We start from the raw sequence: 26,771 nt of genomic DNA, 5'->3' as shown, positions 1-26,771 counted from the left end.
ACACACACACACACACACACACACACACACACACACACACACACACACACACACACACCCGTGATTTCCTAAGTATAAAGGTGAGCTTTACATTTAAGATTTCTTCTGAAGTTTATTCTTTTGGATTTAAACAGTTGTGATCCTGCAAAATCATAGCCAAACAATTGCTTCAGGCCTGTTTCTCGTTCATGTTTTCTGACATTAGAGGGCTACATCGTGGGCACTGTGCCTTTGTACTTCTAGACAGGGGAAGGGGGCGAGAACCAGAGAAGAGAGGTGAGGAAGGAAGTTGAGAGGCCTGGGCAGAGGAGAGGCTCGAGTGTGACAGGTGTTTGCTAGCCCTGTCTCAGCCAGTTCGAATAAGTTGGATGTTCCATTGATTCTTTTCCTGGTGCTACAAGGACAGACTGTATTTCACTTTGAAAAACCTAAACTCACAGCAAGCTTCCTTACTTATCTTTTTATTTAGTTTTATTTTATTTAATATTTTAAAAACATGACTACTTTCATTAAATGCTTGAGAATCTATACATATTTAGCAAATTCCCTTTATCTTGGCTTTAGATGTATAGTCATGTACTTCCCAGATGCATTCAGAATAAAGATCCAAAAATTTCAGAATGTTCTTGATTATTAAAGAGAGGTTTCATCATACTGTATTTAAAAGGCCAGAAAACTGGCCATATAGATTTTAGGAAGATTATAACAATTAATGTTAAAATAAAGATTATGTTAACCTTCTATTAAGCAGAAAATGAAATTATTGGAATACTCAAACTTTCACTTTTGATAATTGAATTTTCTCTGATGCTTCTTTGTTACAAATATATTTCATTTCTTTAGTTTCTATAAAACATATTCTGAAACTTTTGAGATCGTCTTGCGTGAAATAATTTTCTTTTGCATTAGATTGAAAATCGAGGTAAGGATGGGAGGAAAGCATATTTAGAGACTTTTCTACTGATGAGATTATATTCAGGATGTTTGGCTTTCTGTTTTGGTGGAGATGTTGAAGATTCCATCTTCTCACACACTTGTTATTGTAGAGTTTGTACCTCTATTACTGCATTTGTTTAATTCTACTATATTTTACATTAAGGTGTATGAGAGTGTTCACTGTACAGTGAATGGAATTCTTTTATTTTAGGTCATTCTGTATGTGTTGTATTTTTGTTTAAAGATACACATGTTCTCATAGCTTAGTAGAATGGACATCAGACTAGGGCTTCCCTGGCGGTGCAGTGGTTAAGAATCCACCTGCCTATGAAGGGGACGTGGGTTCGAGCCATGGTCAGGGAAGATCCCACATGCCGTGGAGCAACTAAGCCCACGCTCTACAACTACTGAGCCTGTGCTCTAGAGCCCGCGAGCCACAACCACTGAGCCTGTGCACCACAGCTACTGAAGCCTGTGCACCTAGAGCCCATGCTCTGCAACAAGAGAAGCCACCGCAGTGAGAAGCCTGCACACCGCAACAAAGAGTAGGTCCCGCTCGCTGCAACTAGAGAAAGCCTGTGCGCAGCAACAAAGACCCAATGCAGCCAAAAATATAAAATAAATAAATTAAAGAAAAAAGAATGGACATCAGACTAATATTGAGACCTGCAGGTTTTAGCCTTAGAGAATATCTGTGGTTTTTTTTTTTTCCTTCATTGTAGGGATACCAATCTATGTGTCTCATATACCTTACAGTGTTGTTGGTAGAGTTATGTGAGATACTGTATGTGAAAGAGCTTATAAAATTTAGGAGCATTGCACAAAACTAAGTGATTATTATTATTTGGAGTTGTAAATTTCTGAGGAATTGCTCATAAACCGGAAAAAACAAAGGAGGGAGAATTACATGTGGAAATGTCTTGTGTTTTCAAGCTATGTGTTAGAAATTATGATATGGCAAAGGGCTAATGTAATAAATACTTTAAAAGATCAAAAAGTCAATAGTTAACTTAATCTCTTATTTCTGTGCTCTTTACCATTTGATTGACCTTGACCTGGATTTATTTTTAAGGATTTTTGCACCTCAATGGCAGGATCCTCCAACGATTCAGACCACTTCCGCTCTCGTGACCGATTGGGTCGATGGACTGCCAGTTCAATACACAGGGAAACTCGAAATCCTCCTACTGTGGATGTCACTGAGAAGGTCAACACTATAACAAGTACTTTACAGGTTAGTTTAGCAATGGTTGCATGTAATAGATTTTAACTAGGTTGAGCTAAGAAATGGTTTCAGTCAGTGTATTAGTTTTTTATGCCACAGTAACAAATTTGCACAAAACTAATGTCTAAAAAACCCAGAAATTTATTTTCTTACAGTTCTGTAGGTCAGAATCTGACCCTGGTTTCATTGGACTAAAAGCAGGATGTCAGTAGGGCTGTATTCCTTTTTGGAGGTCCTAGGGAAATATCTGTTCCTTTTCTAGCTTCTAGAGGCTGCCCACATTCCTTGTTTTGTAGCCCCTTCTTTCCTCTTCAAAGCCAGGAAGGGTTGGTTGAGTACTTCTTCCATCATATCACTCTGACTACTCTTTTGCTTCCCTCTTCCACTTTTAAGGATGCTTGTGATTGAGTCCACCCAATAATCCAGGATAATCTCCTCATCTCAAGGTCCTTAACTTAATCATAGTTGCAAAATCCCTTTTGCCATATAAGGAAACATATACATAGGTTCGAGGGATTAGGACTTGGACATCTTTGGGGGCATTATTCTGCCTAACACAGTCAGTAAAGATATATTTGAAATATATGATAGGTTGTGGAAATGTTTTGGGATAAGGCAGTATTTCCAAATAAAATACTGTGGGAGTGCAACCAATAGGAATTATTACCATAGTTTAGCTTCTTGTGGACATTTACCTTTAGAGAAGTTATTCATATTTTGGATAGGTAAATTATTCATGGATGAATGATACTGAGATGCCATTTTTATTTAGAGGCTAATTTTTGACAGTGTTTGGAAGTTTGAGTGGCAGCAGTTTACGTTCCCTCCATAGGAAAGGGCTTTGGAAAAGAGGTGGAGGAAGGGCAAAAAGAAAACTCAGACTTTTTTTCCTACCCTTTAATCTCTTACTTCCGTTTTGCCTAGATAAACATGGATTTTGGCTTTCAATTGCTTTGGGTTAGTATGCTTAGATAAGAAGAGGCTAATTTCTGGTGGAGAAACCATAATTTGATTTAAAACTCAGGAGCCTTTTGCTTTCTAAACTTATTTAAATTAACATAATATTGGATTTTTGCAGTACAAATTCTTGTACTTTCCCACTACTGAAACATATTAGTAAGTATATATTTTTGAAAGAAATGCCTCCATTTACCTCTCAGGTGAAACCTAGCGTATTTAGGTTCTGGAAACCATTTTTATTGTAATTACAAACAAATTTTATAGCTAAAAATTAAAGGATACTTTGTTTTCTTTTCTCTTAATGGAGTTCTTGAGGTAAAGTAATAACTGAAATAACATTGATCCTAATGATTTGCTTGTTATGAACACAATCGACTAGATTTTTCTCAGGATTTCTCTTCTATAAAGAGGGTCTGAATTAGTTGAGGTGCACAAATTGACGATGAGGATTCTTTTCCAATTTATGGTTTTGTTGCCAACTTATTATGGAACCTTGGATAAGGATTGAAATTTTGTGCTTCAGATTTCACACAAGTGAATTGCAGATGGATTTGAGTTTCTCTGTCAATGCTGTTAATAAGATTTATTTGACATTTATGAAGTATATTGATACCCAACTTAATTATTATATAAATTGTACCTTTTGCAAACGGGTGACCTAGCTGTTTGATATGCCGCTAAGATTGATTGGGGAAAACATTGTTTGGAGCAATTAATAAAGTCCACTTTCTTTCTTTAGGACACCAGTCGGAACCTGCGGCAAGTCGACCAGATGCTTAGACAGTATCGAGAATATAGTAATGGACAGGCGGGGGCTATAGAACACGTAAGAATGTTTACATATGTTTGCGTTTTCTCTTATCCACCTTTTTGGAAATTTAGTTGTTGAGGAGTATGGATGTGAGATAAAGGAGGTAACCACTGTGAATAGCTTTAGCTTTTCAACTGCTTTATTATTTTATAGTTTAAATTTAGCTTGTCAGATGGCTTGCCAGCTAGTCTATATAGATTAGATTCTATTGAATTTGAAAGCTTTACTTTTTTTTTTTTTGGCTGCGCCACATGGCTTGTGCGATTTTAGTTCCCTGACTAGGGATTGAACCCCGGGCCCTCTGCAGTGAGAGCATGGAGTCCTAACCACTGGACCACCAGGGAATTCCCTAAAATGAATATTTTTTAATTAATATTTTGCTAATTCTGTCTCTTATTTCCTTCTTTTGGAATTTGCTAACTCATCTTCTGTAAACTCTTAGAAAACCAATGAAATTTATTCCTTCATGTTTCTAATTATGAGTATACACTCTAATAAGATTAGTATTACATGTGTGCTATAATGATAGTTTTATATATATCTGTGCTATACTGAGTTGTCACATAAGCCCCATGTTTAATTGATTATTTGTTATTTTCTTTTTACAAAGCAGAAGTATAGTCATCTTTTGCTTGTAATCGGAAGCTAATTGCTTGAGCACAGGGAACATATTTTCTCTCATAAGGTTTTTTTACTACTTTCATTTAGAAAATAAAGTTGGACTTTCTTGTACCTACCAAATTTTTATGATTTATGGTATATTTGCAGATGGGGCCATAGATTTTATATATTTGGGTAGCTCATGAAATGTTTTAGATTTAACTACCTTATTAATAATGGGAGTTAATTCTTTGCTCTTTAATTTATTAGTAAAAAATTAAAAACATTATTAACTAGTAGCAGAGAAAAACCTACTTTGTCAGGTTGAATATTAGACGAATTTCCCTTGAATTCAGCAATTGGGAAATAAAACTATGTATTAAGTGAAACTTCTGTACAGGTAAGCTTTTAAAACACAGAATGTGTTCTCCTAGAATTGGTAGGCCTAGAATTGAATAATGCTGAGCTCTGGGGGAGTAGTTTTATACATGGGAAGTAGATAAGCTCAACAGGTATTTCTTTCCCATCTGAGTTGTAAGTACCTAGACTGCAAAGCCACTCATTTAAAATAGGACACAGGAAAATAAGATTCTTTCCTTTTACTTTAGGCTATTCCTTGTCTGGTCTAGAGTCTTCCCCTTAGTTTCCTCAAATTCTTGTTCTGTTAAAGTAGTTGTCTCTCAGTGATTTCTGCTCCCAGCATGCCAGAGGGGATGTCACTCATTGCCTTATATTACACTCCCTCGATAGAGCAATGATTTCCATCCTACCACCTGTAAGTAACCTGGGGGGGGGGCACCTGCTGTAATCTATGGGAAGATGTGCAACTCAGAAAAATTTCTCACAGCAAGTGAATCTGATGGGCTGCTCAGTGAAAATTGCTTTCTTAGCATTAAAATACTTACTGTTATGAAATATAGCAGTAAAATGGGCATACCTAAAAATGAGTGTATGTAATGTGCCAACTATCATGTGATTTATCTGAATCTCTCTATTTGTATTCTTTAAGTCCTCTAAGTACATGATAGTATTATCCTCTATTTTAAAATTTTTAATTATTGTGTGTTCTGTTTAGGGAGGGACCCTGGAGAGTGATTTGTTTGTTTCTTTTTGAGACTGTGCTCCAGCTCATGCAAGTTCTCTTGATGTAGAACCTGCTATTTTTTTTCAACAGCCTGTAACAGGCTAATCCATTTTCAAATTATTATTATTATAATTATTATTTTATTGAGGTATAGTTGATTTACAATATGTTAGTTTCTGGTGTACAGCAAAGTGATTCAGTTATACACACATGCATATATATTTTAATATTCTTTTCCATTATGGTTTATTATAGGATATTGAATATAGTTTCCTGTGCTATAGAGTAGGACCTTGTTTATCTACTTTATATATAATAGTTTGTATCTGCTAATCTCAAATTCCTAATTTATCCCTCACCCACCCACTTTCCCCTTTGTTAACCATAGTTTTCTATGTCTGTGAGTCTGTTTTATAAATAAGTTCATTTGTATCATATTTTAGTTTCCACATATAAGTGATATCATATGATATTTGTCTTCCTCTTTCTGACTTACTTCACTTAGTATTATAATCTCTAGGTTCATCCAATGTTGCTGCAAATGGCGTTATTTCATTTTTTATGGCTGAGTAGTATTCCATTGTATATATGTATATACCACATCTTCTTTATCCATTCATCTGTTGATGGACATTTAGGTTGCTTCCATGTCTTGGCTATTGTAAATACTGCTGCTGTGAACATTGGGGTGCATGCATCTTTTTGAATTAGAGTTTTTTCTGGATATGCCCAGGAGTGGGATTGCTGGATCTTATGGCAATTCTATTTTTAGTTTTTTAAGGAACATCCATACCTTTTTCCATAGTGGTGCACCAGTTTACTTTCCCACTAACAGTGTAGGAGTGTTCCTTTTTCTTCACACCCTCATTAGCATTTATTATTTGTAGACTTTTTAATGATGGCCATTCTGACTGGTGTGAGGTGATACTGCAGCTTTGATTTTCATCTCTCTAATAATTAGTGATGTTGAGCAACTTTTCATATGCCTATTGACCGTCTGTAAGTCCTCTTTGGAGAAATGTCTATTTAGGTCTTCTGCCCATTTTTTGATTGGATTTTTTGTTGTTGTTGTTGTTATTGAGTTGTATGAGCTGTTTGTTTATTTTGGAAATTCATCCTTTGTCGCATTGTTTGCAAATATTTTCTCCCATCCCGTAGGTTGTCTTTTCATTTTGTTTATGGTTTCCTTTGCTGTGCAAAAGCTTATAAATTTGATTAGGTCCCATTTGTTTCTTTTTGCTTTTATTTCTATTACCATGGGAGACTGACCTAAGAAAACATTGGTTCAATTTATGTTGGAGAATGTTTTGCCTATGTTCTCTTCTAGGAGTTTTATGGTGTCATGTCATAAGTCTTTAAGCCATTTTGAGTTTATTTTTGTGTATGGTGTGAGGGAGTGTTCTAACTTCATTGATTTACATGCAACTTTCCAGCTTTCCCAACACCACTTGCTGAAGAGACTGTCTTTTCTCCATCATGTATTCTTGCCTCCTTTGTTGTAGATTAATTGACCGTCGGTATGTGGGTTTATTTCTGAGCTCTCTATCCTGTTTCATTGATCTATATGTCTGTTTTTGTGCCAATACCATGCTGTTTGGATTACTGTAGCTTTTTGTAGTATTGTCTGAAGTTTGGGAGGGTTATGCCTCCAGCTTTGTTCTTTATCCTCAGGATACTTTGGCAACTCTGCGTCTTTTATGGTTCCATATAAATTTTAGGATTATTTGTTGTAGTTCTGTGAAAAATGTCATGGGTATTTTGATGGGGTTTGCATTAAATCTGTAGATTGCTTTGGGCTGTATTACCATTTTAACTATATTAATTCTTCCAATCTAAGAGCATGGGATATCTTTCCATTTCTTTGAGTCATCTTCAGTTTCTTTTATCAATGTTTTATAGTTCTCAGCATATAAGTCTTTCAAAACCTCTTTGGTCAGGTTTATTCCTAAGGACTTTTTCTTGTTTTTGGATGCAATTTTAAAAGGGATTGTTAGGAATTGTTTGTTTACATGCCTTTTCTGATATTTCATTGTTAGTGCAAAGAAATGCAACAGATTTCTGTATGCTAACTTTGTATCCTGCTACCTTGCTGAATTCGTTTATCAGTTCTAGTAGTTTTTGTGTTGAGTCTTTAGGGTTTTCTGTATATAGTATCATGTCATCTGCATATAATGACAATTTTACCTCTTCCTTTCCAATTTGGATACCTTTTATTTCTTTTTCTTGTCTGGCTGCTGTGGCTAGGACTTCCAATACTATGTTGAATAGGAGTGGTGAGAGGGCATCCTTGTCGTGTTCCAGATTTTAGTGGGAAGGCTTTCAGCTTTTCACTGTTGAGTATTATGTTGGCTGTGGGTTTGTCATTAATAGCTTTCATTATTATGAGATATGTTCCCCCTATACCCACTTTGGTAAGAGTTTTTATCATGAATGGATATTGAATTTTGGTTAATCCATTTTAATCAGTGTTCAACTGGTAAAAAAATTTCTCCATGTTAAATATCCATTGCCTAATTGAAATTAGCATTTGTCTTTTAAAATAAAAGAAATTTCCTAGGAAATGGGATCAGCCATTCTGCGCTAGGGAAGACAAGAACTTTTATTATTTTTATTTATTTATTTTTAAAAAATTTGAATTTTATTTTTTCATACAGCAGGTTCTTATTAGTCATCAATTTTATACACATCAGTGTATACATGTCAATCCCAATCACCCAATTCATCACACCCCCACCCCCACACCCCCGCGGCTTTCCTCCCTTGGTGTCCATACGTTTGTCTCTACATCTGGGTCTCAATTTCTGCCCTGCAAACCGGTTCATCTGTACCATTTTTCTACGTTCCACATATATGCATTAATATATGATATTTGCTTTTCTCTTTCTGACTTCACTCTGTATGACAGTCTCTAGATCCATACATATCTCAACAAATGACCCAATTTCGTTCCTTTTTATGGCTGAGTAATATTCCATTGTATATATGTACCACATCATCATTATCCATTCGTCTGTCGATGGGCATTTAGGTTGCTTCCATGACCTGGCTATTGTAGGTAGTGCTGCTGTGAACACTGGGATACATGTGTCGTTTTGAGTTGTGGTTTTCTCTGGGTATATGCCCAGTAGTGGGATTGCTGGATCATATGGTAATTCTATTTTAGGTTTTTAAGGAACCTCCATACTGTTCTCCATAGTGGCTGTATCAGTTTACATTCCCACCAACAGTGCAAGAGGGTTCCCTTTTCTCCACACCCTCTCCAGCATTTGTTGTTTGTAGATTTTCTGATGAAGCCCATTCTAACTGGTGTGAGGTGATACCTAATTGTCATTTTGATTTGCATTTCTTTAATAATTAGTGATGTTGAGCAGCTTTTCATGTGCTTCTTGGCCATCTGTGTGTCTTCTTTGGAGAAATGTCTATTTAGGTCTTCTGCCCATTTTTGGATTGGGTTGTTTGTTTTTCTAATATTGAGCTGCATGAGCTGTTTATATATTTTGGAGATTAATCCTTTGTCTGTTGATTCGTTTGCAAATATTTTATCGCATTCTGAGGTTGGTCTTTTCGTCATGTTTATAGTTTCCTTTGCTGTGCAAAAGCTTTGAAGTTTCATTAGGTCCCATTTGTTTATTTTTGTTTTTATTTCCATTACTGTAGGAAGTGGATCGAAAAAGATCTTGCTGTGATTTATGTCAAAGAGTGCTCTTCCTCTGTTTTCCTCCAAGAGTTTTATAGTGTCCGGTCTTACATTTAGGTCTCTAATCCATTTTGAGTTTATTTTTGTGTATGGTGTTAGGGAGTGTTCTGATTTCATTCTTTTACATGTAGCTGTCCAGTTTTCCCAGCACCAGTTGTTGAAGAGACTGTCTTTTCTCCATTGTATATCCTTGCCTCCTTTGTCATAGATTAGCTGACCATAGGTGCGTGGGTTTACCTCTGGGCTTTTTATCTTGTTCCATTGATCTATGTTTCTGTTTTTGTGCCAGTACCATACTGTCTTGATTACTGTAACTTTGTAGTATAGTCTGAAGTCAAGGAGTCTGATTCCTCCAGCTCTGTTGTTTCCCTCAAGACTGCTTTGGCTATTCGGGGTCTTTTGTGTCTCCATACAAATTTTAAGATTTTTTGTTCTAGTTCCATAAAAAATTCCATTGGTAGTTTGATAGGGACTGCATTGAATCTGCAGATTGCTTTGGGTAGTAGAGTCATTTTCACAATATTGATTCTTCCAATCCAAGAACATGGTATATCTCTCCATCTGTTGGTATCATCTTTAATTTCTTTCATCAGTGTCTTATAGTTTTCTGCATACAGGTCTTTTGTCTCCCTAGGAAGGTTTATTCCTAGCTATTTTATTCTTTTTGTTTCAGTGGTAAATGAGAGTGTTTCCTTAATTTCACTTTCAGAGTTTTCATCATTAGTGTAGAGGAATGCCAGATTCCTGTGCATTAATTTTGTATCCTGCAACTTTACCAAATTCATTGATTAGCTCTAGTAGTTTTCTGGTGGCATCTTTAGGATTCTCTATGTATAGTATCATGTCATCTGTAAACAGTGACAGGTTTACTTCTTCTTTTCCAATTTGTATTCCCTTTATTTCTTTTTCTTCTCTGATTGCCCTGGCTAGGACTTCCAAAACTATGTTGAATAATAGTGGTGAGAGTGGGCACCCTTGTCGTTTTCCTGACCTTAGAGGGAATGCTTTCAGTTTTTCACTGTTGAGAATGATATTTGCTGTGGGTTTGTCACATATGGCCTTTATTATGTTGAAGTAGGTTCCATCTGTGCCCACTTTCTGGAGAGTTTTTATCATAAATGGGTGTTGAATTTTGTCAAAAGCTTTTTCTGCATCTATTGAGATGATCATATGGTTTTTATTCTTCAATTTGTTAATATGGTGTATCACATTGATTGATTTGCATACATTGAAGAATCCTTGCATCCCTGGGATAAATCCCACTTGATCATGGTGTATGATCCTTTTAATATATTGTTGGATTCTGTTTGCTAGTATTTTGTTGAGGATTTTTGCATCTATATTCGTGAGTGATATTGGTCTGTAATTTTCTTATTTTGTGGTATCTTTGTCTGGTTTTCGTATCAGGGTGATGGTGGCCTTGTAGAATGAGTTTGGGAGTGTTCCTCCCTCTGCTATATTTTGGAAGAGTTTGCGAAGGATAGGTGTTAGCTCTTCTCTAATGTTTGATAGAATTTGCCTGTGAAAGCCATCTGGTCCTGGGCTTTTGTTTGTTGGAAGATTTTAATCACAGTCTTAATATCAGTGCTTCTGTTTGGTCTGTTTATATTTTCTGTTTCTTCTTGGTTCAGTCTCAGAAGGTTGTACTTTTCTAAGAATTTGTCCATTTCTTCCAGGTTGTCCATTTTATTGGCATAGAGTTGCCTGTAGTAATCTCTCATGATCCTTTGTATTTCTGCAGTGTTAGTTGTTACTTCTCCTTTTTCATTTCTAATTCTCTTGATTTGAGTCTTCTCCCTTTTTTTCTTGATGAGTCTGGCTAATGGCTTATCAATTTTGTTTACCTTCTGTAAGAACTAGCTTTTAGTTTTATTGATCTTTGCTATTGTTTTCTTTGTTTCTATTTCATTTATTTCTGATCTGATCTTTATGATTTCTTTCCTGATGCTAACTTTGGGTTTTGTTTGTTTTTCTTTCTCTAGTTCCTTTAGGTGTAAGGTTAGATTGTTTATTTGAGATTTTTCTTGTGTCCTGAGGTAGGCTTGTATAGGTGTAAACTTCCCTCTTAGAACTGCTTTTGCTTCATCCCATAGGTTTTGGATTGTCCTGTTTTCATTGTCATTTGTCTCTAGGTATTTTTTGATTTCCTCTCTGATTTCTTCAGTGGTATCTTGGTTATTTAGTAACCTAGTGTTTAGCCTCCATGTGTTTGTGTTTTTTATGTTTTTTCCCCTGTAATTGATTTCCACTCTCATAGCGCTGTGGTCAGAAAAGATGCTTGATATGAGTTCAGTTTTCTTAAATTTACTGAAGCTTGATTTGTGACCCAAGATGTGATCTATCCTGGAGAATGTTATGTGTTCACTTGAGAAGAAAGTGTAATCTGCTGTTTTTGGATGGAATGTCCTATAAATATCAGTTAAATCTATCTTGTCTGTTGTGTCATTTAAAGCTTCTGTTTCTTTCTTTATTTTCCTTTTGGATGATCTGTCCATTCGTGTAAGTAAGGTGTTAAAGTCCCCCACTATTATTGTGTTACTGTCGATTTCCTCTTTTACAGTTATTAGAAGTTGCCTTATGTATTGAGGTGCTCCTATGTTGGGTGCATATGTATTTATAATTGTTATATCTTCTTGGATTGATCCCTTGATCATTATGTACTGTCCTTCCTTGTCTCTTGTAACATTCTTTATTTTAAAGTGTATTTTATCTGATATGAGTATTGCTACTCCCGCTTTCTTTTGATTTCCATTTGCATGGAATATCTTTTTCCATCCCCTGTATGTGTCCCTAGATCTGAAGTGGGTCTCTTGTAGACTGCATATATATGGGTCTTGTTTTTGTATCCATTCAGCAAGCCTGTGTCTTTTGGTTGGAGCATTTACTCCATTCATGTTTAAGGTAATTATCGATATGTAAGTTCTATGACCATTTTCTTAATTGTTTTGGGTTTGTTTTTGTAGGTCCTTTTCTTCTCTTGTGTTACCCACTTAGAGAAGTTCCTTTAACATTTGTTGTAGAGCTGGTTTGGTGGTGCTGAATTCTCTTAGCTTTTGCTTGTCTGTAAAGCTTTTGATTTCTCCGTTGAATCTGAATGAGATCCTTGCCGGGTAGAGTAATCTTGGTTGTAGGTTCTTCCCTTTCATTACTTTAGGTGTATCTTGCCACTCCCTTCTGGCTTGTAGAGTTTCTGCTGAGAAATCAGCTGTTAACCTTATGGGAGTTCTCTTGTATGTTATTTGTTGTTTTTCCCTTGTTGCTTTCAATAATTTTTCTTTGTCTTTAATTTTTGCCAATTTGATTACTATGTGTCTTGGCGTGTTTCTCCTTGGGTTTATCCTGTATGGGACTCTGCATTTCCTGGACTTGGGTGGCTATTTCCTTTCCCATGTTATGGAAGTTTTCGACTATAATCTCTGCAAATATTTTCTCTGGTCCTCTCTCTCTCTTCTCCTTCTGGGACCCCTATAATGCAAATGGTGTTGCATTTAATGTTGTCCCAGAGGTCTCTTAGGCTGTGTTCATTTCTTTTCATTCTTTTTTCTTTATTCCCTTCTGCAGCATTGAATTCCACCATTCTGTCTTCCAGGTCACTTATCCGTTCTTCTGCCTCAGTTATTCTGCTATTGATTCCTTCTAGTGTAGTTTTCATTTCAGTTATTGTATTGTTCATCTCTGTTTGTTTGTTCTTTAATTTTTCTAGGTCTTTGTTAAGCATGTTTTGCATCTTCTCGATCTTTGCCTCCATTCTTTTTCCGAGGTCCTGGATCATCTTCACTATCATTATTCTGAATTCTTTTTCTGTAAGGTTGCCTATCTCCAATTCATTTAGTTGCTTTTCTGGGGTTTTATCTTGTTCTTTCATCTGATACATAGCCCCCTTTCTTTTAATCTTGTCTATCTTTCTGTGAATGTGGTTTTTGTTCCACAGGCTGCAGGATTGTAGTTCTTCTTGCTTCTGCTGTCTGCTCTCTGATGGTTGAGGCTATCTCAAGAACTTTTATTTTTAACTTAGATTTTATATATAATACTAATGCTAAACCTCAGGAAATGGATACAAGTGATACGCAGTTTACCTTTGAACAGCATGGAATTTGGAGCTCTGGCCTTCCACACAGTTGAAAATTTGTGTATAACTTATAGTTGGCCCTTGGTATCTGAGGTTCCTCCCTCTCGGCAGTTCCTCTGTATCTGTGATTCTGTGTTCATGGATTCAACGAACCTTGGATCATGTAGCACTGTGGTATTTACTACTGAAAAAAATCCGCAGGTGAACAGTGCAGTTCAAACCCATGTTGTTCAAGGGTCAATTGTGTATGAACGAACTTATTTATTTTATGGAGGTTCATTTTTGTGAACATAATTCGCCATTGAGTGAGGAGCTATGTAAATATTCAGTGCAATGCTTTCCTCCTGAGACGATCTGCCCTAACAAGAGAATTGTGAGAATTATTCCTGTTGGTTTTGTAAGGGTCAGGAGTCATGATGAGTCACTTTTTTGACTACCCTTTTTTGAAATGTACATAATTTCACTGTTGTTTTCTTGAATCTTTATTCCAACTTTAAATTTATTTATTTGCTTATAATATGTGAAAGCCTCTCTCTGTGAGGAGTTGAGCAGTGTTAGAGGATCAGCAGTGGGGTGTGTGGTGTTTCATAGAGAAGTAGCATCTACCTTTTCATATTCTCTTTGGGAATATCTTCATAAGCTTAGTTTACAGGTACCTTTTTTTTTTTTTTTTTGGTAACTCATTTAATTCTCTCAACAGTCCTATTAGGTAGATACTATTATTATCCTCATTTACAAGATAAAAATACTGAGGCACAGAATGGGTACTAGCTTGCCCACAGTCTCACAGTTAGTCAGTGACAGAGCCAAGGATAGGATATTATCCCAAAACCCAGCATCAGGATTCATTCACATCATTGAGTTGTGCTTGCCCACATTTTAATGATGATATGAATTTAATTTTTCTGAAAATTGGGATTTTGGATTCAAAGTTTGAAGGGTTATATAATTTACATTTATAAACGAGATTCTGGAAATTGTCCTAACTGATTGAAAAACCAAAGCCCATTGTCACACAAGTCATTAATGTTACAGCTGGTGCAATGTCCAGAGTGAGAGTTAGATGGAACAAATACAGAAACAGAATGGGAAGAAATCTGATGCTGAGCTAGGATTGGCATTGAAGGCTTGCCAAAGTTGGCTGTTCTAGCTGCCACTTAAGGCAGTGTGGTGAATTCTGCAGGTTTCCTACACCAGCACTGGTTTCCCCCTTCTTCCTAAGTAACAACAACTGATTTTTTTTTTTTACAAGCCTTTCTTGTAGCCAGCCCAACCAATGAGCCATATTAAGTTGGATAGTATGACTTAGGATCTTTGGTCTTAATGAGCTTAATGAACTTAAGTAAGTGTCATCCTGCATTATTTCTCATGCTGTAAATTTCTTGGGAGGTCTGAGAACATTTGGTCCAAAGAGGACCTGTGGGGTTGGTTTTATATGAACGTTTACTGGGAATATTTGGAACATATACTCCTGTGTTAAATAGTGCAATTGATTAGCTTAATGTTTAGAACATATCTAGAGTTGTGTGTTCCTATTCATGAGAGAACAGGTCTGTTTTTATGTTAATGCCATAAAAATGGAATGCCCTCAAGAAGGAATATTCAACATAAAAAGTTAATACCTTCTGCAGTGGAAATTTGGACTGCAGCTGATGAGGCTAAAGTAGTTAATATTTGGTATAAAAGAAAGATACAGTTCTTTTGATTCAAATCAGCAGATTCATTAAGTACATTTTTAAGGTAGAGAGTGGTTAAAATATGGTAAAATCAAATTAGAGCTTAGAGGCTTGCATTAATAGGTAATTTTTCTTCTAGTTAAGTACTCTGATTAAAATTTCCCTTTGGGAGTAATAGGACGTTACCATCTGGCATATATGAACTTCGGAAGAATTTGAATGTTAAATAACCAAGTCCAGGTTTTTTCTTCTTTTCAATGGATTTCAGTTGTCAGATATACATAGTGATAGCCCAGAAGCTTAATGTTAATGGTTTGGAGCCGGGCACAAGCCACTTGTAATATCCCAGAGCTGAAGGTACCCATCCCTTTCTCTCTGGCTGAGTTCTACTAATTGTCCTAAAGGTGAGAACTGTTCCATCTTTTAACAACTTCAGTGCTAACTAGTGAGAATGTATGGGTAAGAAATTATAATGGAACAACTGAATTCTGTTAGGACCTTTTTTTGTAAATATATTTCAGATCTTAGGAATTAGGTTCTTAGAGTCTTATGTTTAAAATTTTATTGCCAAGTTTCTCATGAAACTACTAGACAGGAGAATAATTTTTACAAAATTTTGCTTTGAGGCTAGTGGAAAAATGTAGACTTTGGAGTCAGACTTAAAATTGAATCCTGATTTTTTTCCACTAGAAACCATTTCAGTGACTTTGGGCAAGTTATTAAACCTTTCTGAACTTGAGTTTAATCATCTGAAAAATGAACATAATTATATATGCCTTATTATAACTAACATTTATTGAAGTAGTCACGCTGTTTTAGACACTTGCTAAACATTTATGTTCTTGTTACTTCTTTGATTCATCCAGTAATCCGTATCTTCAAGTATTTGCTATGTTCTTAATATAGATTAAGTACTTGGTACATTATAGACACTAAGTACTTGGTACATTATAGGCACTCAGTATTCTTCCTTTCCTTTCCTTGAATTCACTGGGCCTAACTTCAGTTTCTTTTGTGTATTATTGTGACTATAAACAACATAACGTGTTGTAACGTTCACAGTGATAGGTGTATCTGATTGTTTTGACTTCAAAGTATATGCTAAATTAGACAGCATACATAATGCTGCTTTTTCCCCCTTATGTTCATGATTATATTGTCTGTCCACCCAAAATACAATAATGTACTATTAAGAGCACATTCCATTTTCCATGCATGCTCATTTTTTAAAAAAAAAATTTATTTATTTATTTGGCTGCACCGGGTCTTAGTTGAGGCATGCAGGATCTTTAGTTATGGCATGCTAACTCTTAGTTGCAGCATGTGGGATCTAGTTCCCTGACTAGGGATCGAACCCAGCCCCCCTGCATTGGGAGCTCAGAGTCTTAGCCACTGGGCCACCAGGGAAGCCCCCATGTATGCTCATTTAATAACATTCAGAATATTATATGGAAATACTTTAAAAAATTTTTAAAATTGTTTGAATATGTATGCTATGTGGGCTTTGAATATATGAGATCTCATTTAAAAATAAAATAGTCACATAAATAAATATGATGTATCATTTGAAAGGGAATTTCTAAATTTCAGAAGTATTAGTATAGACTTATATTTCCATAAATCAGCCTATGGAGAGAGGTTAGGGATAGCAGTCAGAGCTAATGATCTTTCTGGTAAATAAAAAATAAGATAGCAGCAACCATTAAAAAAATACATTTCAGCAACAGATGGTGGGACCAGAAAAGTATGCAAACCATAAATTTGCACTCTAATTTTATAAAACTCCCCTCCTCCACCTCTTCTACCTCCTTTTTTTTCCCTCCTCCTTCTCTTTGTTCTAGTTTTAATAGACTGTAAGGAGCCAAAATAGAGCTGATAAAATTAACTCTACAACCAATCTATTTTGCAGTGTATTGCCAGATCAAGCTTGGCATTCTGTGGAGAAACAGGCAGTGAAGGAAAGTCAAGCAGAAAACACTTAATCAATGTGCCTATGGTTGACATTATTACCCAGGACAAACTTTTTAAAACGACCTCTTTTCTGCCTCTACTCTTGCCCTGGATTTTGCCAAGTTGACCCCTAAGATTTGTAAATCAAAGTACTTTAATTTTTTTTTTGTTTCTAATGTCAACATTATAGGTATATCTAAACTTACTATACAAACTGTCTCCATAGTCACCAGTGCTATATACATTGTGAATGTTCGTAAAATACTGAGTGTTTACTGTCAGGTGAAAACAAAACTAAATGGTTAGATGAAATATTCAGATGTTTCCAATTTCTGCTCAACAATACAGCTAAGTGAATGCGGTTACCTATACTTTGCATGCATTTCTTTATAATCTGTGTTATGTTAGGGGATATATTTTCTTAGTATGAAAATAAGGGATACTTTGGAGTAAGAAAGTATCTGGAGAAACTAAATAGGATCTTTAATGGTTTCTGGAATTTAAGCTGACTTTGAATTGCAGCATTTAGAATTTTTATCAAGGTTTTTTTTTTTTTTAAGTTGTGTTTTTCATTTGTATGTAAGCTAATTATTTGAATATTTGGTAGCTACTATATTTATGTGTGAGTAATCACTGTTCCTACTTTATTTTTATTATGGTCTCTTTGTGGAAGTAATGGTAGATATCTTTTAAGAATTTCCTAGTCACTAGTTTTAGTGTGATATATTTTTCTCTTTCTCACAGTGAGCTTAGTCAAGGATGTGATTAGTTTTGTTGAGAATGTGAATACGTGAGATACACTGGTTATTAGTATCAGTAACTGTAAATTGACCAACGAAGTTTACCCATGTGGTTCTTTGCCTTTTTTCATCTCGTCTTATTGAAGTCAAATTTTACTGAATATGATTTATTTCTTAGGCATTTTTGATAGTGTGTGTGAAGTTGGTGCCTAGTTTCTTAGTTGTTTACAGTTGCTTGGAACCTTACCTTCCCAGAAACTGGTCAAGAAGCTTGCTATTAATGAATTTTGGAAAGTCAATATTTTTTTACTTAAACAAACAAACCAGAGTTCTGGTCCCAGGCGAGGTGGAGTTTAGCATACTCTTCCGCTGAATACAGCTATAAAGCCTCTCCGAGTGCTGAAAAGTAAAGACAGTTGGTCCTTGTTGCATGGTTTCGATGTGCATGAATTTCATTACCCCTATTTGGTCAAATAATACCAGTCCGCAAACAACACAATTCACATTTCAGCTAACTCAACAGTATATTAACGATGAGTAACTGCAAAAAGGACAAACTTTACTGCTGGCTCTTCAGTCCACACATTATTGTATAAATAACAAATTGCTGCTTTTGAAGTCTGTTGCTGATGGGTCGCAGACAGTGAAAATTATAGTTGTGTTACCTCCTTGCCTCCCAGTGATAAACCTGCATGCTATTTTACAAGAATAAATAATGATAATAATAATAATAAAGGAATTGGTCATAAAGGTGAAAGTGTGGCAAGGAAATGAAAAGTGATAATGCTGGAATGAAATTTGAATTGTATTATGGAGGAGTTAGATGTGGGGTTAAAAAGAAATAGCTGATAGTGAGAATATTGATATTTTTGCTGTTTAAGAGCCTGTAGATATACAACTAAAAGAATTCAGTGAAGTCATTTTTAGGGAATGACATTCTTCTAAAGAGCTTATCCAGATTAAAACATCCCATTTCTTCATTTACTTTTGCTCTTATATTCATTGTCTGTAGTCATCACAGTAAAAACTACCATTTACTCAACAAACTAATTTTCCCTAGGCATTGCTCTAATTATTTTACATACATTATCTTATTTCATCCTCAAAATAAATTAGGGTGTGAAATATGTCAACAGGAACAGAAACAAAAGGAGTAGAACTGAGGAAAGTACTGCTAGGCTTTCCTCTGGTCCTTGTGAATCATGATGTTTTTAATGATTACACTTCTTATATGGAGTACCCATTGCTGCCTAGATGATCTCTTTTCATAGATTTGGTGTGCAGTATAGTCAGTTTTTCAGAGTTGTATGTATTTTTTGATTCTTTAAGCTTGACTTATACTTTGTCTCAAATCAGACTTTCAAATAGAGATGTCACAGGGCTTTCAGAGATCTCTATGAGGATTTTAAAATTTGCTATCTTAATGTTAATCTAAAAGCTTATATGGTTTAAAATTTTTTAAATTTATTTACTAGTTTCCAAAATAATGAGTTATTTCCCTAACATTCTCTGCTGGTGACCAGTGACTGTTTTTTTCTCCTTGAGTATCATTAACTCACAAATTTATTCATGTTTGAACTGCTTTATTCCATTGTAGTTAATATTTTTATCGATGCCCAAATTATTTCATCTTTGGCTATAGAGAGATTTCCCACTTGACTTCTATGTTTAAAAGCATGTCTTAACAATTTGGATAAACTACCTTGCAAACAAGTATTGCCATTCAATTTCAGTGCCCAAGTTTTATTTTTATTCTTACTGGTACATTATAGTAATGCTTCATTTGTTTTAGTCTAATGTCAAATGAACAGAGATAAAAGAATAGACCTAATATGTAAATGGTACATTTATATCAAGTTGAGGTGAAAATATGTCATAACATGTTCCTTGATGCTGGTTTTGTGGTAGTTTATATAGGGGAAAGTGGGGGAAATGGAATCAACACTTGGTATGTGATGAGGTATTCATGATAAACTTTTAGAATCTGCACCATTGCAGTCAGTACCACAGTCTGTGTGGAACACTGATTTAGTTTCAGCAAAATAGCATTTATCCGTCATAGTATTATAAATTAATATTAAATTGAATTTTATTAGTGTTGTTTTGTTTTTATGTAATTTCGAGTTTGGTTTGCTTTTGCACCTAATTAGAAGTTATAATCCTAAAGAATTTAAAACAAATTTTATCTTTTGGTTTTCGTATTTTAGGAGTTATCAAATTGGTTTTGTACATCATGACTAGATTTTGTGCTGTGTCTGTTGTATTATTGCTACTTTAAGTGTAGGTTCTAATTTTATTACATGTTTAGTTTTGTATCTTAGGTGGAGGATCTGTTTTTGCCATGATGTTTGTAGGAGTGATTAAAAGAAATCTTCATCTCACTCATTTACCTTTTACAGTTCATTTTTTTGGTCTTTATGTATTAGCCTGTTCATCTGTTCAATGGCTTATGATACATCTTTTGAGAGGTTTAAAATGAGGTTGCCAAATAGTTTGTCTAACTTTTTATCTTATTTTTGAAATGATCAATTTTCCAACATCTGTTATTCCTCCTAGATTTTGGGGGTAGTGTATCATTTCTGTTGTTCTGCAGTATTTTCCCATATGTTCCATGGTGAGTTTTTTGTTGTTGTTAGCAGTGATATTGTGTGTGTGCATGTGTGTGTGAAAATTCATCTTCTTAATCAGCTTTTAGTTACAGCTCAGGATTTGTTAGCAAATAAGCCCACATAAAAAGGATGCTGGCGGGCTTCCCTGGTGGCGCAGTGGTCGGGAGTCTGCCTGCCGATGTGGGGGACGCAGGTTCGTGCCCTGGTCCGGGAGGGTCCCACATGCCGCGGAGTGGCTGGGCCCGTGAGCCATGGCCGCTCAGCCTGCGTGTCCGTAGCCTGTGCTCCGCAACGGGAGAGGCCACAACAGTGAGAGGCCCACATACCGCAAAAAAAAAAAAAAAAAAAAAAAAAAAAGGATGCTGGCAAGTTCTGCTTCTGGCATTGGTAGATAAGATTATTTTGGATCAACTCTCCCATTCAGATCAACTGGAAAGGCAAAAAGATTGTAAAAAATAATATTATGAAACCATCAGAGAACTACCAAGGCAGTGAGGAATTTTATAGTCAAGATCTGGCAAAAATAGAAGTCCAGAAGGAAGAGTCCTACATTTGGGACTCTTTCTCTGTCAAGGCAGTAGCTGATTTCAAAAGAGGTGGCTTAGAAGCAGATAAGATTAGCGCTATCTGTAGACTCAAAGAGTCTAGAGAGACCAAAATTGGAGTTCAGGAACCCTCCAGCTTTTGATTGAGACCCCAAAGGGTGATAGCCTAGGAAAAATGGTGAATTGAAAATCAGAGCAGTGATAAATTGAAAATTGACCAGTGCTGATGGGGACAGAAGCCCAGCTTTGAATCATCTCAGTTCTAATGAATTAAGGTACATTGGGTTTCCTAGTGACCCTAGCCTGACTTCCTGATAGAAGCAAACCCAAATCCCTTCTGAAGGAAGATGTCATCATCCAGAGCTTTAAATAACTCTACAGCTTTCATATACAATGTCTATCACATGATAAAAAAATACTCAGGCATAAGAAAATACAAGAGTTGACTGAAAACCAAGGGAAAAAACAGACAACAGAAACAAGTAGGAGATTATAAAATAACTATGATTAACCTGTTCAAGAAATTAAAAGATTGAGGGCTTCCCTGGTGGCGCAGTAGTTGAGAGTCTGCCTGCCGATGCAGGGGATACGGGTTTGTGCCCCGGTCCGGGAAGATCCCACATGCCGTGGAGTGGCTGGGCCCATGAGCCATGGCCACTGAGCCTGCACATCTGGAGCCTGTGCTCTGCAATGGGAGAGGCCACAACAGTGAGAGGCCCGTGTACAGCAAAAAAAAAAAAGAAATGAAAAGATTGAGAATTTTGACAGTTGAAAACTCTAAAAAATACCAAACAAAAAAGGCAAAAAATGAAAATTACAGAAACTGAAAAATATAACTAAGATAAACAAACAAATAAATTAGAAAAAACCATCAACCGATGGATTAAGTAACAGCTTGTATACAGTTAAAGAGAGAATTAATAGATTGAGAGATAGATCAGCATAATATATCCAAAAAGAAGAATGGAGGAATGAAAGGATGAACAGTACAGAAAAGAGCATAAATGACCCATGGGATTTGGTAAAAAGGATAAAACTTAAATCCAACTGGATTTCCAGGAGAGGAAAGAAAGAAATGAGGCAGAAAGAATGAAGAGATGTGGCTGAAAATTTACAACACATGAAAGAGATTAAGCTACAGATTCCATGATCTCTATGGGTCAGAAATGGGATAATTACAAGTAAAGCTGTACATAGTCATATCATTGTAAAACCATTGACACTCAAAGTCAAAGAGAAAATCTTAAAAAGAGCCAGAGCTGTAAGGGGCAAATTACCTTCAAAAAGAAGCAATAATTAGAAATGTCAGCTGACTTTACTTCCAAAAGGATAATCAACTTTACTTCAATTAAAAAAAAAAAAACTATGAAAAAGGATACTGACATCAGGCTTAGCTTGAAAGATGCAAATAATAAACACAGGAAAAGTTAGTAGAGCTGGTTCTGTCACTAACTTGTGTGATCTAAAGTCATTTTACCTTTCTAGTCCTTTTTTAATGTTACAGTTTGGATTTAAGCTTTTTAATTTTAACATTGTACAATTTTATTCTGACTCTTTGTCATAGATTACTGATATGCTATTTTGTGTTCACTGTGTAAGACCTCTTGACTACTTACATGTTAAACATAGTTTTTTATTTTACTTGTGTATAAATTACTCTCCAGGTAGACCTTAGTTCTCCCAGGCCTCATCTGTATGTTTCCTGGATTGATAGTCTAGGTCCTACAGCTGGTGAACACTCAGGCAGGATGGTATTGCACATATGCCAGTTTAGAGAAGCAGGGAACAGAGGGTATGGAAATATTAGCTTTTTCTTTCTTTCTTTTTTTTTTTTTCAGAAATGAGAGTGGTAATAGAGATAAATTGTTGGAATTCTAACTCTACTTCTTTTAATCCATCCTATTTTAACCTTAGTTCTCCAGAACAGCTAAGTCCAAACAACCAAAGTGAAAAAGGATTTGCTCATGTGTGACTCATATTCTGTCACAGCTGTGCTCTTCCTTCAGTTGAAGCTATTTTCTTTCGGCACAGTTCCCCAAGGAAACCAGCTTATTCCCTCCATAAGTGGTGTTCTACCTTTTAATTCTGGCTGAATTTAGGAAGCCCTCTCTTATCAATCAATTGTTTTGTTTTGACATTCTCTTTAAAGAGTTATAGATGACTTGTTTTCTGGATCCATACGTTATTTTTATTAATATTATTTTTTATTCATCCTTGGCTAAAATGTCTAGACCAGAAGTTTCTCAGCAATTCAGGGTATGTGGATTTTCCTAAGTTCCTAAGTTTTACTCTTTGTTCCTTTGGGTTTTAGTTGAATCCTCTTTTCAGGTCGATAGTTCTGTACAGCTCTGGATTATATTCTCAGTATTAAGCGTGATTTTATTTATTGTAGCTCTTTAGGTCTTAAAAGATGTTGTCTTATATTCCCTGCTGGCTAACTCCCTAATAACCTGAAGAGAGCATTTGGACAACTGTGACCCTAGTTTGTACTAACAGTCCAACATCTGACCACATGGTATTCTGGGATTTGAAATCTTTGACTGAATGAAAGACACTCTGCTACAGAATTGGGCAGTGCACTTTTTTTTCAAAGCAGAAGTCACTGTGACAGCTGTTCATTTTCCTGTTTATTATAGATCTGAGGTTTCTGAAGGAATATTTAGAAGGGAGGAAGGCTTTCTCTTTTTCAGATGTGTTGGCCTTGTTATGTTTCTAAGCATGGGTGGCACATCAATCTGATGGTAATAGAAAGATGGAATAGGTAGTGACAGATGCTGTTTAAAACCAGATGTTAGAATTGGGCCTTAAAATATTTATGTTTACTATTTTTATATTTCTATTAATATAACTTAGTTCAAAATTTTCTCTGATATAAATTCTCTTTGGGAACCCAGATAGTTCATAAATAGCTTTAAAATCTCTAGGCTATTTGTATCTGGAAGTTTTTTAAACTTCATTGTATCCTTTAATTTAGTTAAAAGAAAGCTTGGAGCAATCAATAGGCCAACTGCGGAGTCAAAGGTTATTGAGAAACTCAGGAGGGAGAAGTATTTCTGTTACAAGTCTGAGTACAAGTGACCTCGATGGTGGCACTGTGACAGGTAAACTCTTCAGATGTTCTGAAACCTTTTCTTTGTCTTAAAAATATTCCTGAAGTACATATTGAATACATGTAGTATTTATACAAATATAACCCATACATAAAATCATACAAATAAGGTGTTAGAAGATGCAGTCAGGGTTTTAGAGTGAATACTTTGAAGTATGTTCAATGGGACTTTGATATTCTGAGTCTGTTACTTTTTTCTTCTTAGGCTCTGTAGACCATGTAGAGCTTCACCTGACAGAACCTTATTTAATTGTCTGCCTCCAGTCAAAACACACACACAAATAGGCTTTACTGTGTGGTGTACTTTCTGGATTAGAAGTCTTGTCCTAGGTTCATAGTTTTTCAAAAGTCTCATTATGAAATATCCTGTGACACTTGTTAATAACAGGGGAATTTTATCCTTGGTGTGCAGCTCAATTTCAATGGCTACATAAAAGGTGATAACACTTAGTTTGCATATAATTATACTTTGCTACAGCACTGAGGTTCATGTTTAAATAGAAGAGACTTAGAAAAGTCTGCAGTGAAGAGAGGCGATTTAGACAGAGTGAACATTAGTAGCTTGTGTTGTTAATATCATTATTGGTCATGATAATAATGATTAAAAATCACAATCAGCTATATTTCTTTATGTACTTTAGTTTATACTGATTTTTTATTTATTTATTTATTTTTTTGCGGTACACGGGCCTCTCACTGTTGTGGCCTCCCCTGTTGCGGAGCACAGACTCTGTATGCGCAGGCTCAGTGGCCATGGCTCACGGGCCCAGCCGCTCCGCGGCATGTGGGATCTTCCTGGACCGGGGCACGAACCCGTGTCCCCTGCATCGGCAGGCAGACTCTGAACCACTGCACCACCAGGGAAGCCCTATACTGATTTTTAAACACCATTCAGATTTTAGATAATTTGTTATTTGAAAAATTCTGTTCTATTAGTATAAAAGTTATAAAAGTTATTTTTTTTTTTACTATTTTTATGTAAGAGAAAATACTATATTGCTTCTTTGAAAAGTACAGCCAATTAGAATTTTTGATGTGTTCTAGTTCCAGGTTATTTCAGTTGTTCATTTTATCTGCTTTAAGAGCAAGATAAGTGCCAATTTTGTGGAATTTTATGGCCACAGCAAGATATTTGTTTGTGATTGTCTGTGGGAAATAATCCACTTTGAGGGCACATGTATATGTCCATGTCTGCTGTGTATTTCCTGAGTAAAATTTTAGATGGTGTTCTTAATCCTTTCCCTTTTCTTTCTTCTGTAAAGAGAGCCACCATTTTCCACCTACCTCACCTCTGAAGGACTATGGGGATCAACAGGGTATTAAACGAAATAGGTCCAGAACTGGTGTCCGATTTGTTCGGGAGACTGATGACGTGGGCCAGGTATTTTGTACCCATTCTGTAGTCTGGTTCCTTGCATTTCTATTTAAATCACTAACACTTGAATTTTATGGCTGTATTTTAACTAAGAGTTTGATCATCACTAACTTTGTAATGATTTTTTTTTAAACCAAGTAAAGTATTTTATTTTCAATGTGTTGATCATCATCATACATTTATTTTGAATTTTGTTACAGAGGATTATATTTTGTAGAACATTGAAAAGTGAGTTTAGCTGGACATGTTTTGTTTCCTTGCTCAGATGGCTTTCTCTTTTCCAAGCTCTGCTAAGTCAGCTAGTTTCTATTTTGCTAAGTTTAGTTTAGTATGAACAAGTTAGTCTTTGTGTGGTTAACCTATTGATTTTTCCATTAGTGTTTTTCTGATTGTTGAATCAGAAACAATATTGTATTGTATTAAGCAGGAATTCTAGGCTTTTTCTATGTATTCACTAAAGATTTTGAAGGTATTAGTTCTATAGCTATATTTCTTTTTCTGCTTCTTTAAACTTCTATGCAAGAGCTGAAAAAAATTTTTTTGTTATTGTGTTGGGTAGCTAAATTAATTAGATAAGGACTAGGAGATGTTGCTGACTTAGACATCTTTGTTTTGGTAGTTTTAAGATTGAGGACTCAGAGTTTGTTAGGATACTCATCTGTAGCTTTCCCTTATAACATAAGATAAAGAGATAACAGAACCAAGTGCATTAGAAGATGCCTTGTAGAAACTTTTCCTTGACAGTGTTATTTTTTGGTAGGTGCAACTTGCTAGTGTGGATTATGTGATAAAACCTAGAGCAGAGAACAATATCCTAATATTACTTTTTCATTTTATTTATTTAGTGCCTTTGTCCTGGGACAGTGCTTGTGCTTGGAAACAGTGATAAACAAAAACCTTGCCTTTTCACGGAGCTTACAATTTAGAGGAGTAGCTAGGTACTAATCAAAAAGTATGTAAATACACCCATAATTATGAGCCGAGATGCATGCTATAATGGAAGGAAGCATAGGGCTATAGGAGTGTTTATAGAGGGACCTGCCGCAGTTAGGGAAGGCTTCCCAAAGAAAGGCTGATTGAGCTGAGATCCGAAAGTTGAGTAAGAGTCATTTGAGGTAGAACAAATACCTTGGCAGGAAGGAAGATAGCACCTATGAGTAATTTAAAGAAGGCCATGTGGCTAAAGAAGTGTGAAACCCTGAGACCATGCACAGCCACGTAAGAGGGTGACAGTTACTTCGAAAAGATCACTCTGGCTCTAGTGCAGAAAATGGAGTCAGTGTGGGTAAACCAATTAGAAGGATATTGCTGTGTTCTGGGTGTGAGCTGATGGCCACTTGGATTAGGATAAATGGAGTTGGAGAGAAAGTGGTAGATTTAAAAAC

General features: G+C 35.7%; 1 protein-coding gene across 1 annotated transcript in view; it reads left to right on the top strand.

Moving 5' to 3' along the window:
- The window catches only part of CEP128 (centrosomal protein 128), a gene marked incomplete at its 3' end in the record, with an annotated part of 210,477 nt that overhangs the window by 16,251 nt on the left and 167,455 nt on the right, over positions 1 to 26,771 (top strand). The window contains exons 2-5 of the mRNA XM_007470471.1: positions 2,009 to 2,170; positions 3,861 to 3,947; positions 23,877 to 24,003; positions 25,274 to 25,392. Coding sequence (XP_007470533.1) covers positions 2,024 to 2,170; positions 3,861 to 3,947; positions 23,877 to 24,003; positions 25,274 to 25,392 — 480 coding nt within the window. The remainder of the gene's footprint in view (positions 1 to 2,008; positions 2,171 to 3,860; positions 3,948 to 23,876; positions 24,004 to 25,273; positions 25,393 to 26,771) is intronic.

This window comes from Lipotes vexillifer, unplaced genomic scaffold, assembly GCF_000442215.2.
Source record: "Lipotes vexillifer unplaced genomic scaffold, Lipotes_vexillifer_v1.1 scaffold841, whole genome shotgun sequence".
NCBI lineage: Eukaryota > Metazoa > Chordata > Mammalia > Artiodactyla > Lipotidae > Lipotes > Lipotes vexillifer.
Note: the sequence above shows the minus strand (reverse complement) of the source record. Positions and strands in the feature narration are given on the sequence as shown.